At 39.6% G+C, this 17,737-nt stretch overlaps 1 protein-coding gene across 1 annotated transcript; it reads right to left on the bottom strand.

The window, feature by feature from the left end:
- Positions 1 to 718: 718 nt before the first annotated feature.
- Positions 719 to 1,990, bottom strand: LOC130981533 (uncharacterized). Its single transcript, XM_057905121.1, has one exon. The coding sequence runs from the start codon at positions 1,988 to 1,990 to the stop codon at positions 719 to 721; it is 1,272 nt and encodes a 423-aa protein (XP_057761104.1).
- Between the last annotated feature and the right edge of the window lie 15,747 nt (positions 1,991 to 17,737).

Below are 17,737 nucleotides of genomic sequence, written 5' to 3'. Positions count from 1 at the left end.
CGAAGTGGCCGAGCCTCCCCCATTAAATTGTCTAATCAATCCTCATCAATGCTCCTGTTTCTTCCCTATAAAGATAAAATGAGAAGAGTAAGAACTACTTTTATAAAAGAAACAAAAATGCTTTAACATCTACAGCTTGAATAATAAAAGAATTTGTTTATTCCTGAATTCCACTAACTGACTAACCGTGTATCTTCATATGCAAATTGGTGGCACCATAGGGTGACACCAAACTTAGTTTGGAACACTGTGATGAAAAGTTGTGTTCAAAGCTTTAAGCATAATGCTTTGAACACCAAACCTGTTCTTTACTATATTCTGCATATAAAAATTTCACACGTGTTTGTCAATTTTTTTGTTGGAATTCATGAATATTGATTTATTCACTACTTCTGAAAGCATGTAAACATGGGTTGCCTCCCATGAAGCGCTTCTTTAGCGTCACTAGCTTGACGTTACCCCCTTATTATGGTGGTTGGTAATGCTTGAAGTCTTCTCCACTGGCAGTGGACTTGTATCCGTTGGTTGTATCAATGATCTCTACATGCTCCAAGGAGAGAACTCTGTTGATGGTGAAAACCTTAGGTAGCTGAGATGGTACAGTGGGGAGATTAGGGGGGATATCTGTGAAGTAGGCTAAGATTACTTTATCCCCTGGAGAGAAATCTTCCGTAGGAATCTTCTTGTTCCGCCACCCCCTTGGTACCTTCTTCTTTGCTCATGGTGCTGTTTTCTTACTCCTGGTGGCCACCTTCTTTGATGAGCTTTTGTTAATGTCCTCACAAACTTCTGGTGGCTTAGGCTCCTCCAATTTTTCCTTGACCTGTGGCACTTGCTGCTGGCCTTGTCCATCAACCCAGTGAATCTCAGGATGAGCTGGTTGTGCTTCAGTGCTTGCTTCTTCCTTTAGTATCTCGTGATGCGCTTTGCTCGTTTCTTTGTCCTCTTCATCTTTTTCCAGTGAGAGTTCGAAAATACTGAAGCTCAGTTGTTCATCATGGATCCTTAATATTAGCTCTCCTTTCTCCACATCTATCAATGCTCTAGCAGTAGCTAGAAATGGTCTCCCCAATATGATTGGGTGCAGTTGACTCTCTTCCATGTCCAGGATGACAAAGTCTGTTGGGAGAAAGTATTTTCCAACTTTGAGCAACACATTTTCCACCACTCCTACTGCTTGCTTTTGAGTCTTGTCAGCCAGCCTTATTACTACATCTGTAGGTAGTATCTCATTGATCTGCAGCCTTTTTACCAGGGATAGGGGTATTAAGTTGATGCTTGCTCCCAAATCGCAAAGTGCTCTATCAAAATTTGTTTCCCCTATAGCACAAGGGACATGAAAACTCCCTGGGTCTTTTCTTTTTGCAGGCAATTGTGTTTGAATGAGGGTGCTGCAATCCTTGTTCATCACTATGGTCTGGCCCCCCTTGAGTGAGCTCTTCCTGGGAAGTAGTTCCTTCATATACTTGATGAATGGTGGCATTTGCTGAATGACCTTGATGAATGGTATGTTCACATTCAAAGATGCAAATGACTCTAAGAACCTTGAGTACATTCTCTTTCCCATAGCACCCTTTAGCAGTTGAGGAAATGGTGCATATAGTCTCAGCAGCTCCTGTTGTGAGATTTCTGGTTCTTGTTGGTCTTTCTTCTCCTTCTCTACTAAAGTATTTTCAGGTTGTTCTGACAGCTTGCTTGGCTTGTCTTCAGTCTCCTTGTCATTTGTAGTGACCATATTGCAGTCTTCCAATCTTACCTTCTTTGCTTCCCCTCTCGGATTCTTCTCCGTGTCACTTGGGAAGCTATCAGTGGGTTTGGGCATCTTCTCAGACAAATATCCCACTTGGAATTCCAGCTTCTTGATTGCTTCCCCCCGATTCTTCATACTGGCTCTCACCTCCTCTTTGAACACCTTATTGTCTTGAATGTCTTTGCATATGCTTTCAAGTAAGGTTTCAATCTTAGAGATTCTGTCATCAAATGATGGCATGTTGGGGGTAGAGGTAGAAGAGTGAGATGTATTGCTGTGGTTTTGTTGGTATGTCCTCTGTGTGAATTGTTGGGGAGCTGTGTTGTTGGGGTTGTGACGTCTCTGATCTTGGCCTTGGTCTTGTTGATTCCCCCACCCAAAGTTTGGGTGATTCCTCCATCCAGGGTTGTAGGTCTTGGAGTATGGATCATGGTTGTATCTAGGTGAATTCCCAATGTAGTTGGCTTGCTCCTGAGTGCCTTGCTCATCTTCACTTGCTTCCTCTTGAGTTGAAGTGGTGATTGCTGCCACTTGACTTCTCTCCATCTTCTTGGTGAGGTCAGCTAGCTGCTTGGTGATGACCTTGTTTTGAGCAAGCAGAGCATCTACATTGTTCAGCTCCATTACCCCTCTAGTGTTCCCTCTTTCGGAAGCATAGAAGTAGTCATTCTCAGCTACAGTTTCAATGACATCTATGGCTTCCTCGATGGTCTTCTTCTTGTTCAAAGAACCTCCGGATGAATGGTCTACGACCTTCTTAGATTCATATGACAGTCCTTCATAAAAAATGTGCAGCTGCACCCATTCATTGAACATATCAGATGGACACCTCCTTGTTAGGTCTTTAAACCTCTCCCATGCTTCATATAGAGTCTCACCATCTTGTTGCCTGAAAGTTTGGACCTCAGCTCTCAACCGATTGACTCGTTGAGGAGGGTAAAATCTTTCCAAGAATCTGTTCATAACCTCATCCCAAGTCGTCAAGCTATCCTTTGGAAAAGACTCCAACCACTTGGTTGCCTTGTCTTTGAGAGAGAATGGGAACAACAATAGTCTATAGACGTCTGGTTGAACGCCATTGGACTTCACTGTGTCACATATTCTCAGAAATGTGTTTAAGTGTTGGTTGGGGTCTTCTTGAACACCTCCTCCGAACGAGCAATTGTTCTGAACGAGAGTGATGAGCTGTGGCTTTAGTTCAAAGTTGTTGGCATGGATGGTTGGTTTTTGGATGCTACTTCCGCAGTTCCCTGGGTTTGGGTTAATGTAAGAGCCCAAGACTCTTCTATCTTCCCCACCAGGATTTGCTCTATCTCCTCCACCATGGTTGTGCACCTCTTCCTCATGATGGTCTTCCATGGTTGTTTCAAAGTATTCTTCACAGTGTTCCTCCTCTTCTTCAGTACCCACTACACATTTTTCTTTTGCCTCCCTTCTTAATCTTAAGAAGGTTCTCTCAGGTTCAGAATCAAAGGAAGTTGAAGCTCCGCTTCTTCTCCCTGTCATACAACCAACAGAGTACAAGCAAGAAGAGCAATGCAGAAAGTATCTTGTTAGAATAACTTGTTAGTGTCAGTGATGCAATATATCAAACAGTTAGTGGGTTAGTGAACTGAATTGTAAATAGCAAAAAAAAAACTTAGAAACAGGGGAGGGGAAGAATTAGACTAGGACGGAAAGCAAATTAACCAAACAGAAAATTAAATCAAACAAAATACAAATGCTCAATCTAGTGATCCTCTAATGTAATCATTTTCGATGCACAATCAATCCCCGGCAACGGCGCCATAAACTTGATCGGGGTAAAATTTGTCTCTCAACAAATTCCCATTCGGCAAGTGTATCGAATTTGTCGTCAAGTAAAAACTCACAATAGAGTGAGGTCGAATCCCACAGGGATTGATTGATCAAGCAACTTTAATTAGAGGAATGATCTAGTTGAGCGAATCCATGAATATAGTTGATAATTGCAGAAATTAAAATGGCTAGAAAGTACATGACTGAAAGTAAATAGCAGAATTGTAAATGGGAATGGGGGAATTGCTCATAAAAGTAAATTGCAGAAAATAAAGAGAATGGGTAAGATCATAAATGGGGAGTTCATTGGGCTTAGGAGATGTTGCATTCTTCGGATCAATTTCATTTTCATCTCTTCCTCAATCAATGCACTCATTGATCTCCTTGGCAATCTTAAGTGATTGAATCACAATTTCTTGCAATTCAATCTCTCAAATCTTGATCAATAGCCAATTCCTTGGTCAATTGCTCATGAGAAGAGATGAAGTGTGGTCACTGATTATACCACATGCACTTCCCAAATCAAATGATTAGAGGGTTATAGCCACATACCCATCCACACTCAATTTGGTCCAGCATGAGAAAGCATTTCTAGCTAATCTCTCCATTCCTCTTTCAAGGATCCGAAGAGATCCATGTTTGAATAGCTTCTTTTCCAAGATAACTATCCAATTAGATGAGGATCGAAAGCTTTCAAGTAAAATCAAAAGGAAAGATAGAAGAAGAATAAGAAAATTAGTATTGATCCATCAAATTACAGCAGAGCTCCCTAACCCAATGAAGGGTTTTAGTTGTTCATAGCTCTAGAAATCAAAATCAAAGATGGAGAATACATCATAATGCTAGAAGTACAAAGAAAGTAAATACAGAGAGTAGTTCTCTGTTCTAGCTCCTTCCAAAAGCTCCTCTCTCTTTCAAAACTACTCCTATATATACTACTCTTCGCAGCTTCTAGTTAGCTCTTCAAGTCTTGGGCCTCTGGATCTTTGAACTTGAAGCAGTTCCTTTCTTCAATTGGGCTTGGCTTACTTGCAAAGAGATAGTGTGAAGTGGGCATAGACTTTAGCTCAAGACGTTAGGGGTTTTTATCACTTAGTGAGAATACAAGTTCGAGAACGTTAGTGACACTTAACATTGTCACTAACGTTGCCATGCACCCCTTTGCCTCACGTTGAAGCCCACGTTAACTGGGTTAACGTGGCTTTTAACGTTGCCTTGTTAGCCTTCGAGAACGTTAGTGACACTCAACATTGTCACTAACGTTCAAGTGTGCCCCTCCTTGCTTCACGTTAAAGCTCACGTTAACTAGGTTAACGTGGCTTCTAACGTGGCTTTTGCCAACCTTCGAGAACGTTAGTGACACTCAACATTGTCACAAACGTTCAAGTGTGCCCCTAGGTCTCACGTTAGAGTCCACGTTAACTAGGTTAACGTGGCTTCTAACGTGGCCATTCTTAGCCATCCGAACGTTAGTGACAATGTTGAGTGTCACTAACGTTGGCTCATTCTTCATTCCTCATCGTTAGCTTCCACGTTAACCAAGTTAACGTGGAAGTTAACGTGGCTCTTGGGGGTTGTGTGGTTGCTCCAACGTTAGTGACAATGTTGAGTGTCACTAACGTTGTCGACAACTCTCCATCTCTTACGTTAGCTCCCACGTTAACCAAGTTAACGTGGGAGTTAGCGTGGCTCTTTGCACCTTAGGCCAACGTTAGTGACAATGTTGAGTGTCACTAACGTTGGCTTCTCTTCCCCCTTTAACGTTAGAGGCCACGTTAACTAGGTTAACGTGGCTCCTAACATGGCCATTTGTGATCAATTGCCAACGTTAGTGACAATGTTGAGTGTCACTAACGTTGGCTCAACTTCTCTTCTCCACGTTAGAGTTCACGTTAACTTAGTTAACGTGACTCTTTAACGTGGGCATTGATGGCTTTTGAGAGTGTTTTTTGCAATTACTTTTCTCCTTAACTTTGCAAGTTATCTCCTATTCCTTGCTTCCTTTGGTCCTGAAATCAAGCAATAGAGTGCATCAAAGTTCTAGTCCAAGTCATGGGTAATGCAATATACAATTTTGTCATTAAAATCATGCAAAATCCTCATGAAACAATGTAAAATGCACAATGTATGCTTGAATCAAGGTCTGAGTGAATATCTGCCCAAAACTAACTTATTTCCTAAGAAAATGCATGAAATTACCTAAAAACAGTAAAGGTCAGTGAAACTGACCAAAATGCCCTGGCATCAAACTGCGAATCAAGAATGGGGAGACGTTAGGATTTTTGCCAGTAAAGAATGTCATAAAAACAGTCACGTTGTAGATATAGTCTCTAAACCGACAGAAATCCCTTCGTACAAACGTTTTGGTTGTCACAAGTAACAAACCCCTTTAAAAATTGTTAACCGAGTATTTAAACCTCGGGTCGTCTTCTCAAGAAATTGCAGGGAGGTATGTTCTTATTATTGGCTATGAAAAAGGTAAAATTGGGGTTTTAGAAGTAAGGTGCGAATATATTATATGACAAGTAAAATAAAATAATAATAGCTGTAAAATAAACCCTTGGCAAGGTATAAGAACTGGAGGTCCTTTCCTAGTTATCCTTATCAATTGTGACGAGAATTGGATTTTTCTCCCACTTTGTTAACCTCTAACTATGAAGGTAAGTTTAGTGGATGAATTCCAATTTTCAATCAACAATGAATTTAATAACTCTAGAGTTACCAATTATTTAACCAAAGCCAAAAAGGGAAAAACTAAATCTACTAGAATAACAATATCCTCAGATTGGGAATAATAAAAAGGGACAATCATAAACTAAAATACCTCAAATATCATTAAATAAGAAAATCATCATGAAAGTGGCATAGGCCAAATAGACAACATAACTAATACAAGCAAGCATTCAAATGTCTGAAAATAAGAAATAAACATAAAGTAAAAGAACATTGAACCTGGGATTGAGAGTCACTCTTAAAATTAAGAGAAATCCTAAATCCTAAGAGAGAGAGGAGAGAACCTCTCTCAAAACTAATCTAAATCATGAGAAGTGAATTATGAAAGCATGTTTATGAATGGATGCATTCCCCCACTTTATAGCCTCTAATCTGTGTTCTCTGGGCCGAAAACTGGGTCAGAAACAGCCCAGAAATCACTTCTAGCGCTTTCTGGTCTGTACAGGTCGCGGAAAAGTGACGCGGCCGCGTCGTCCATGCGACCGCGCGGATTAGGTGTTGGCCAGGTCACGCGTCCGCGTGACCCACGCGTTCGCGTCGCCTGGCGTCGGGGCAACTATGGCAAATTATATATCAAATCGAAGCCCCGGACGTTAGCTTTCCAACGCACTGGAAGCGCGTCGTTTGGATCTTTGTAGCTAAAGTTATAGCTGTTTGAGCGCGAAGAGGTCAAGCTGGACAGCTTAGCAATTTCTCCAACTTCTTGTATTCCTTCCACTTTTGCATGCTTCCTTTCCATCCTCCAAGCCATTCTTGCCCTATAATCTCTGAAATCACTTAACACACATATCAAAGCATCTAATGGTGATAAGAGAGGATTAATAATAAGCAAATATAAGTCCAAAGAAGCATGTTTTCAATCAAAGCACATAATCAGGAAGGAAATATAAAACCATGCAAATAGTATGAATAAGTGGGTAAAGAGTAGATAAAAACCACTTAATTGAGCACAAGATAAACCATAAAATAGTGGTTTATCAGGGAGCATCTACAAGCATCACATTTTCCATCAAATATTTAACATAATAAATATTTATCCTGATTAATTGAGGTATGTAGGAAGAAGAGCAGAATTTATGCTAATCTCTAAGTCGAATAGTTGGAATAAGCATGAAATTCCTCTGTTATCCTAGATGAAACCAACCAACATGAAAAGCAGTCCACAACTCACTCAAATAATAACATTATACAACAAGGCTAAAATAAACAAAGCAGATAAATAAAATAAAAAATAAACAATTGAGAAACAGCGATATAGAAATTACTCTATAATCCTCAATAAAGAGTTATTGGGAATCCACCATAGAACACCTCAGAGAGCAGAGAAACAGAACCATAATGCCATTGAACACACTACTCGCAGATAATAAAAGTTTTGCTACCTTAAATAACAGACTAACCTAAGCCCCAGGTTCATTTCACAAGTACGCAGTCCAAATTCAAACCAGAACAAAAGCTCAGTCAACATTCAACCCTCATCTTGCTCATGTTCACAAATTTCACCACTTTTCACAGCCAACAAAAATACCAAACAACCAATCAAGCCCTAACTAAAAAACAGAAAATCAGAGAAGAAGACCCCTTACCACAAATGACAACCCACAAACAGCCAATGCAGCAAACCAGCACCAGCAAAGCAACAGCAGCAAAGCACAATCCACAATCAACTAAGACACTGAAGCAGAAACAGCAAGGTAGAAGCAGCGAACCAGAAGCAGAACAGGGGAGATCAAGGACGCCGTGGAGAAGCAGTGAAGCCTCGGAGAGGGGAGAAGCACCGACGCCACAGAGAGGAGAGACTCAGCGACGCCGGGAAGAAGGAGGCAGCGACGATTCGGGAAGAACGCAGCGCAGCGATGATTCAGGAAGAACACAGCGCAGCGACGATGCTGGTGCGACGATTGTGAGATGCGCTTTGGGGCTTCCTTGTGATTCCGATGATGGTGCGATTTACGCCTTCATGGAGAGCTGTGGTGCGATGCGTCTCTGATTCTGATGGGTGGGTTAGGGTTCGGTACGGTGGAAGGAGGAAAAGCGTTCTTCGCTCTTTGCTGCTTTCGAAGAGAAGATGAGGGCTTAGCTTGTTTTTTATTCGCTGTATGTATTAGTTTATTACTTAGGGAAAAATTATTATTTTAATTTTAGTTCTTTATATTAAATATTTATTATATATTATAATAAAAATATATAATATTTATTATAAATTTATTTTAGCTTTATGTGTTCAAAATATAATATGTTTTATATATTTATAATAATATATAATATTTATAATAAATTTATTTTAATTTTATTTTTTAAAAATAATATTTGTTATTTTTTATAACAATAGATTTTGAATATTTTATAAATTCAATATTTATAGAAAAATATTTTTAATTTATATAATTATCTGCAATTATTTTTATTAGTATTGTTTAATTTGTATAATTATTTAAATAATATTAGAAAATGGTTGTTTCATAAATAATTGTTGTAATGGTTGTAAAACCGTTCTTTAAAATAGTCAAAGAGAACGGTTTTATTTTGTTACTATAGCATAATGAAAAAATGAACTTCAACAGCAACACTGTAAAAACCGTTGTCAAAGACAATCTAATGGAACGGTTTTAAAGTGTAGCATTTCGGCAACGGTTTTAATGCGTTTCTTTTGTACAATTCTTTAAACAACAATCGAAAAACCGTTGTTTAAAGCCAAATCATGGTAACGGTTATAAAACCGTTCTTTAAAATAGTCAAACAGAACGGTTTTACTGTGTTGCTAGAAATTGATGAAAAATGAAATTCAACAGTAACACTTTAAAAAACCGTTGTCTAAACCTATCTAAGAGAACGGTTTTAAGACGTTGCAAAATTTGGCGTTGCTAAAGGCCATATTTGTTGTAGTGGCTTTTTGGCATTGTTTTCATACAATTTTTAGTATGATTTAGTTAGTTTTTAATATATTTTTATTAGTTTTTAAGCAAATTTCACATTTCTAGACTTTACTATGAGTTTGTGTATTTTTCTGTGATTTCAGGTATTTTCTAGCTGAAATTGAGAGACCTGAGCAAAAATCTAATTCAGAGGTTGACAAAGGACTGCTGATGCTATTGGATTCTGACCTTCTTGCACTCGAAATAGAATTTTTGAGAGTTACAGAAGTCCAAATGGTGCACTCGCAATTACGTTGGAAAGTAGACATCCAGGGCTTTCCAGAAATATATAATAGTCTATACTTTTCCCGAGTTTAGACGATACAAACTGGCGTTCAACGCCAGCTTTCTGCACTATTCTAGTGTTAAATGGCAGAAACAAGTTGCAAGCTAGAGTCAAATGCCAGAAATATGTTACAAACTGGCGTTTAACTCCAAAGAAGACCTCTACACATGAAAGCTTCAATGCTCAGCCAAAGCATACACCAAGTGGGCCCGGAAGTGGATTTCTGCATTATTTACTTATTTATGTAACCCTAGTAACTAGTCTGATATAAATAGGACCTTTTACTATTGTATTAGACATCTTTGATCAGTTTTATGCAATCTTAGACTTTTATAGGGGCTGGCCATTTGGCCATGCCTAGACCATTATCACTTATGTATTTTCAACAGTGGAGTTTCTGCACACCATAGATTAAGGTGTGGAGCTCTGCTGTTCCTCGAGTATTAATGCAAAGTACTACTATTTTCTATTCAATTAATACTTATTCTTATTCTAAGATATCCATTCGCACACAAGAACATGATGAATGTGATGATTATGTGACACTCATCACCATTCTCACTTATGAACGCGTGATTGACAACCACTTCCATTCTACCTGAAAACAAGCTTGAATGTATATCTCTTGAGTTTCTAATCAATGATTCACATCGACTCTCCTACGACAATGGGGCATCTGAATCTGAGATTAGAATCTTCGTGGTATAGCCTAGAATCCATTGGCAGCATTCCTGAGATCCGAAAAGTCTAAACCTTGTCTATGGTATTCCGAGTATGATCTGGGAAGGGATGACTGTGATGAGCTTCAAACTCGCGACTATAGGGCGTGGTGACAGACACAAAAGGATAGTAAATCCTATTCTTACACGATTGAAAACCAACAGCTGATTAGCCCCATACGATATATGTGCATGGTATTTTTCATCCGAGATGAGAAATCCGACAGTTGATTAGCCGTACAGAAACCATAGAGGACCATTTTCACTGAGAGGACGGGAAGTAGCCATTGACAACGGTGACACCCAGCATACAGCTTGTCATAGAAAGCATTATGAAGGATTGGATGAAGGCAGTAGGAAAGCAGAGATTCATAAGGGACAATGCATCTCCATACGCTTATCTGAAATTCCCACCAATGAATTACATAAGTATCTCTATCTTAATTTTCTGTTTATTTATATTTTAATTATTAAAACTCTATAACCAATTGAATCCGCCTGACTGAGATTTACAAGGTTACCATAGCTTGCTTCAAGCCGACAATCTCCGTGGGATCGACCCTTACTCACGTAAGGTTTATTACTTGGACGACCCAGTGCACTTGCTGGTTAGTTGTGCGAAGTTATGAAAAAGAGTCGAGATTACAATTGTGCGTACCAAGTTGTTGGTGCCATTGAGATCACAATTTCGTGCACCAATACCCATTGCATGAATGTTGTGAATCTTGATTTGTTAATGTTACATTGATGATTTCTATGATTAATTGTGTTGTTTGAGTGATTGTATCTTGATATTTGTTAGTGGGTATTTGTTAATTTCAATCCAATTGCAATTTGAACATGTCTTTTGTTGATGCTTACCATGTGTTTGATGAATTGTTTACCTTGATTATGGAGTAGTTCTTTTTACTCTTGGCTTAGGCCAAGGAAATTGGGTAAACTTGAGTCATTGGGTCTAATGGATTTAATGATTTGGGAACCCTTAGTGGTCAGTTTGATAGCCATTGACACTAGCCTACTACTAGGTTAATTAGTAGTGAGGTTAGACCTTATGGGTGGATGTTGACCAAACCATTTAACATACTTCAAGTATAAAAGTAGACTTAATGAGTTTGGTTCCTCAAAATTGTCAAGATATGGTTATTAGACAAGGATAGTGACCCCAATCCCCATGTCTAGCCAAGAGTTGCTTTTATCATTCTTATTTGAAAGCCCAAAAATATTGATTACTTTGCCTTAGTTATAGTTATTGTTTAGTTGATAGTAGAATTATATTGAATGTTGTATTCTTAGTTTAGAATTGCTCACATTTTGCTTTGTTATTTGAATTAGTTCCTTGCACTTTAAGATTACTTGTTTGCTAAGATTCCTAGTTTAATTCCTTGCTCATGACTTACAACCCCGGATTTCTAACCAATATTGAGCACATGTTTGCCCATTCCTTGTGAGACGACCCGAGGTTTGAATACTTCGGTTACTTCATTGGGGTTGAACTTGTGACAACCAATTCCTTTCTAAATTTGATCCTCGAGGATTGTTGTTGGTAGAGCTATACTTGCAACGCAACTTTATTGAGAAATTCTCTTCCGACATAGTCCACGAGGGCTCCATCAAGTAGCGCTCAGTGAAAGCTTCAAATGTAGCATCCTTTGTTTGGTACATGGTCTCCACTTCGAGCCTCACTGGCTTCATTTGTGCTAGCAATTTCCTTGTGAAGAGTAGTGCTTATTCCATGCCTTGTGTGCATGGTTCGAACCTTGGCTGCCCCCTTTGCTATTGTCGCGCCTTGTTTTCCTTTTGGGAAGGCCACGAAAAACTTAACTAAGTTAACTGAGTGCTATTAGCTTTGCCTTGTAAATTTTGGTTACCTTGGGCGCTCAGTGAAATGAACCAACAGAGTGCCCTTGCCTTTGCTTTGGTCTTCAATTGCTAGCGTTCATAAATTTAATGCTCCGCTCACTAATTAAGCTCTGGCCCTGTTCCTTGAGTGAGTGCCACGCTTTTCATGGGCCACGCTTGGTTGAGCAATGCTTTCCTTGTTTCTTTCTTTTCTTCACCTACAAGTAATCAAAACAACCAATCAAAGCATCACCAAATTCACAAGGTTTATAAACCATTCAAAAACCAACTAATTCTAGCTTAAACATCATGAGTTTGTGTCAAATAAAGGATGGTTGATTGATTCAACATAACCATGCAAATCCACTCCAAATTACGTAGTTATAATGCAAGAAAGTGCATAAAACCTAATGAAAGAAGTGAAAAATGCTTGAAAAGCTAGCATAAGATGATTTGTCATCACTGGTATGCGATTTCTTCCTGCCGTGCACTGAGTTCCTCCAGTTTTTGCATATAGGTAGGGTAATTGGGATTCAGGTTGGCTACTGCATTGCACAAGTAGCTCAACTTTGTTTGTGCGTAGCAATCATAGTCTTCTCTTGCTAAAGTTCTGGCATCGTAAAGGTGTCTGAACTCAGCTAGGCTTCCCATTTGATGTAATTAGTGTTCCAGAATCATTCCTCGGTTGCCTTGCATCTTCCCCCAGTTGACCTGGTCTCGCTGCTCCTTCAGCTGCTCCATGCTTCCTAGAAGTTATTGTATGTTCTCATTTACTTGGTTCCATTTTTGTTGTTGACTATCCTTGAATTGATTGAAATCTTCCCTTAGATGGTGTAGGTATCCTTTCATTTAGTGTACATCTCCTTGTAGTTGCTCCCAGTTGAATCCTTCAGGAAATTGTTGATATTGTTGATATGGTGGTGGTGGTTGGAGTGCTAGGAATTGTGGTTACTCCTCTGCCTCTTCTTCTTCTTCTTCTTCTTGTGGCATATGAGCATGAGCAGCTCTATGCTCCCTGGCCCTCTGAAGTGGGTTGACAGCTACCATTTTGGCCATCTTCTTAGCAGTTATGAATTTGTCTTGCTTCACTATCACTTCATCAATTATCTTCTCAACTCTAGCTTCATCACACAGCCTCTGTTTGATGCTGGGTAATGCCAACCTTGTGTTATCGCTGGTTTTCTTCAACATTTTTTTATGTTATTGGCAATCAACTCCCCAACATTGACATTCTCACCTTTCATGATGTGTAGATGAGCACAGCTCTCTCTTTTGTCCCCTCCGAAGTGTTGGATGTAGGGATTAGGGCCTTCTCACAAATTCTAGCAACCCTCTAGCTTTGGGTCTCAAATCCCTTCTTCTTAGTTAGTTGGGTATCCCATCCTTGTCGTTTATCCATTGCACATTCAACACACAGATTTCATTGAGGATTTCATCAAATCCTGGGTCTTGTTGTTTCATTCTTTCCTCATAGCTCCGGTTGGAGGTTGTCTGCTTCACCATTAGCATCCTTTCTATGCTAGAGGGGCTATAATCTATGGATTTCCCCCTCACGTAGCTGAGATAACCATAGGCTTGCCCCGGCTGAGGAACGGCATTGGCGTAGAACTCCCTCACCAATCCTTCCACAACATTTCTTGGTGGATTGCATAGGGTCCTCAAGCCCCTACTATTTATCTCCCTATTGAACTCAATGTGCTCATTTCTTCCCAATTGGAACCCAACTTCTGGGATGATTCCCCTCTCACTCACCCAACCATAGAATTGATTTTGGTTGAATAAGGAGAGGAATTTGTACTCATTGAAGGTTGAGCTTGAGAACCCAGAAGTTGGTTCCTTGGTTTTTCTTTTCTTTGATGCTGATGATTTCAGTGGTGCCATTGGGTTGAGAGAGGGTGTTTGAAGGTTTTGAAAAATATTGAGGGATGTTGCAAGGAAATGCAAGCAAAACAAGGTTTTGCTCCAACACCAAACTTAGAACTTGATTGTCCCAATCAAGAAAAGGAAAAAGGAGTAGGAGAAGAAAGTTAGGGGAAAGAGATGAAAAGAAAGAAGGAATTGTGGGGGTCTTTTTGGTATGCGAAGTTGGGATTTGAAGTTTGAGGAGAGGTGGGAAAGTGAGGGGCTTTTATAGGGGATGAAAAGTGTGGTCCGAATGGTGGAAATAAGGTAATTCAATGTTTTCCCACTTGGGAAGTGGCGCCTAGCGTGGAAAGAGGTGCCAACCCTTATCCCACTCTGCTCCTTGCATGTGTTGAGTTCCAAGGTGCAAGTACACCTTGACTTCTTTGCTTTATGAGATATCACTCATGTGGGCACCTTTTTCTCTCCTAAAAATAAAACTGAACCCCATTAGTAATGACAAAAGAATCCTCCACCTTCCTTTTTAATATGAGTGAATAGAATTGCAACTGATGGGTGTTCCTTGGGACACCAAACTTAATGCTATGGCATCTCAATAAATTGGGTTCATCATTGGGTTTTCAATGTGTTCATAAAGGTAGAATAACTCTAATCCTTCCATATTCTTTTGTTTCTAACCTCTTCTAAACACAATTAAACCACATTTATGTTCCCACCAATATATTAAATGCTTTCAATTTGAGAAGTATTGGGCTTGCTAGGTGATCCTTGTATAGTGGTGGCCACACGAAACTTAATCCCTAGGCTTACTCTTCAAAATTACTTTATCTAGATGGTTGTAAGCCTAGATTAAGTGGTGAGTGGCCACATCAAACTTAGCTTTTTAGCTAGTTCTCAATCCAATCACTCATCATCAGTGAATGTATTCATCAAATTGCAATTCCAGAATAAAAGAAAATGGCATATCCTAACTAACAAACTGAAGTAAACTTCCTAATCCACTACTTACAATCTACTCCTATAAGGCAAAAGAACACAAAATTAAACTACCTAATTTAAACTACCTAATTTTCCAAATCTTAACTACTTCTAAGAAAACAAGAAATCAAAATGGTATAAAGTGTTAGGGTGCCTCCCAACTAGTGCTTCTTTATTGTTACTAGCTTGACACTCCTCCATCTTTAGTAGAGCTTGTACCTCACTCTCTGCTCCTCCAAAGAACCTCCCAAGTAGTGTTTGAGCCTATGGCCATTGACAGTGAAAGTCCTATGAGTTTTGTCCTCCATGAGCTCTACATTACCGTATGGGGATGCCTTAAGGACGGTGAAAGTTTCTGACCATCGAGACTTGAGATTTCCTGGAAAGAATTTGAGTATTGAGTTGAACAATAGCACTTTTTGACCTTCCTCAAACTTTCTCCTTGCTATCTTTTGATCATGCCATCTCTTAGCTTTCTCCTTGTAAATTTTGGCATTTTTATATGCTTGAGATCTAAGCTTTTCAAATTCTTGCAACTGCAAGATCTTTTTCTCCCTAGCAGCAGCACCATCAAAGTTTAGTAGCTTGAGTGCCCAAAAGGCTTTGTGTTCAAGCTCAAGGGGTAGATGACATGCCTCTCCATACACCAACTGATATGGGGTCATACCTATTGGTGTTTTGAAGGCTCCTATATGCCCAAAGAGCATCATCCAGCCTCTTCGACCAGTCATTTCTTGATGCTCCCATAGTTTTCTCTAGGATCCTTTTTAATTCTCTATTTGATATCTCAACCTACCCACTTGTTTGAGGGTGATAAGGTGTTGCAACCTTATGCTTCACTCCATATCTCAAAAGTAGGGTCTCCAATGGTCTGTTGTAGAAGTGTGTCCCTCCATTACTAATGAGGGCTCTAGGTACTTCAAAACGGATGTTTCTCCTAAGGAAGTTTATGACCACCTTATTATCATTTGTTGGGGTTGCAATAGCCTCTACTTACTTAGAAACATAGTCCACTGCCACTAGAATGTACTTATTTGCGTATGACGTGGGGAATGGACCCATGAAGTCAATCCCCCATACGTTAAATAGTTCAAGTTCTAGTATGAATTGTTGTGGCATCTCGTTTTTCTTGGGTAAGTTCCCAGCTCTTTGGCACTCATCACACCTTGACACTAATTCCTTTGCATCCTTGAAAATGGTTGGCCAATAGAACCCATATGCAGGATCCATCTTATTAGTCTGGGCTTAGATTCTTGTTTGGTAAGCAAGTACTTGAGTGCTACATGATCTGTGAATACAGTTACTTTAGAGCCAATAAGATATGATCTAAACTTATCAAAAGCAAAAACTATGGCTAAAAGCTCTTTCTCTGTAGTGGTGTAGTTCCTTTGATTCTCATTAAGGACCTTGCTAGCATAGTAAATAACATGCACTAGCTTGTCTTTCCTTTGTCCCAGAACAGCACCAATAGCAAAATCAGATGCATCACACATTAATTCAATCGGTAAGTCCCAGCTAGGTGGTGTTATAATAGGTGCAGAAGAAAGTATGTTTTTAAGTTCCTCAAAGGCCAACATGCATTCTCTATCAAAGATAAAGGGGGTATTTGAGACAAGTAGGTTGATAAGGGGTTTTGCAATCTTTGAAAAAATCTTTAATAAACCTCCTATAGAACCCAGCATGTCCCAAAAAACTTCTGATTTCCTTGACATTGCAAGGTGGAGGCAACTTCTCAATTACTTCCACCTTTGCCGTGTCCACTTCTATGCCACTTTTAGAGATCCTATGACCAAGAATCACCCCTTCAGTCACCATAAAGTGGCACTTTTTCCAGTTTGAAACCAGGTTGGTTTCTTGGCATCTCTTAGCACCATGGCAAGATGGCATAGGCATTCAGAATATGAGTTCCCAAATACAGAGAAGTCATCCATAAACACTTCTATGAACTTCTCAATCATGTCTGAGAAGATGGAGAGCATGCACCTTTGGAATGTTGCAGGTGCATTGCACAAGCCAAAGGGCATTCTCCTATAAGCAAAAACACCATATGGACAAGTAAATGAAGTTTTCTCCTGGTCTTTCAGGTCTACAACTATTTGGTTGTAACCCGAATAACTGTCTAGGAATCAATAGTATTCATGTCCGGCCAATCTTTCAAGCATCTGATCCATGAGAGATAAGGGGAAGTGATCCTTCCTGGTGGCTTCATTAAGCTTCCTGTAGTCAATGCACATGCGCCAGCCAGTCACTGTTCTTATTGGTATCAACTTATTCTTCTTATTTGGCACAATAGTGATCCCTCCTTTCTTTGGGACTACTTACACTGGGCTTACTCATGGGCTATCTGAGATGGGGTAAATCACCCCTGTTTGCCACAGCTTCAACACTTCTTTTTGAACCACTTCATTCATGGTTGAATTCAGCCTTCTTTCTTGTTTCCTTGAGGGCTTGGCATCTTTCTCAAGTAGAATCTTGTGCATGCACATTGAAGGACTGGTTCCTTTTAAATCTGTAAGTGTCCAGCCTATGGCATCCTTGTGTTGTTTCAGCACTTGGATAAGTTTCTCTTCTTGCTCCTTACTCAAGCTTGAATTGATGATCACTGGGTAAGTGTTGTTGTCACCCAAATATGCATATTTTAGGCTTGGTGGCAAGATCTTCAACTCTAGTTTAGGTACCGCTACTTCTTTGTTGTCCTTATGGTTCAACATGACTGAATTTACCATGGTTCCTTGTGGTGGTACTTCACTTGATGCTTGTTGTTCTAACTCTATAGTTCCTTCACATTGGTCCTCTTCCAATACCCCTTGAACTATCTGTTCTATAGTGTCCACCATCATGCATTCTCCAATGGGTT

Source organism: Arachis stenosperma, chromosome 1, assembly GCF_014773155.1.
Source record: "Arachis stenosperma cultivar V10309 chromosome 1, arast.V10309.gnm1.PFL2, whole genome shotgun sequence".
Taxonomy (NCBI): Eukaryota; Viridiplantae; Streptophyta; class Magnoliopsida; order Fabales; family Fabaceae; genus Arachis; species Arachis stenosperma.
The sequence above is the reverse complement of the archived record's forward strand: the minus strand, read 5'-3'. Positions and strand labels throughout refer to the sequence as shown.

Excerpts from the sequence above, each read along its gene's own strand:
- LOC130981533 (XM_057905121.1), bottom strand. The coding sequence starts at position 1,990 with ATGCCATCATTTGATGACAGAATCTCTAAGATTGAAACCTTACTTGAA.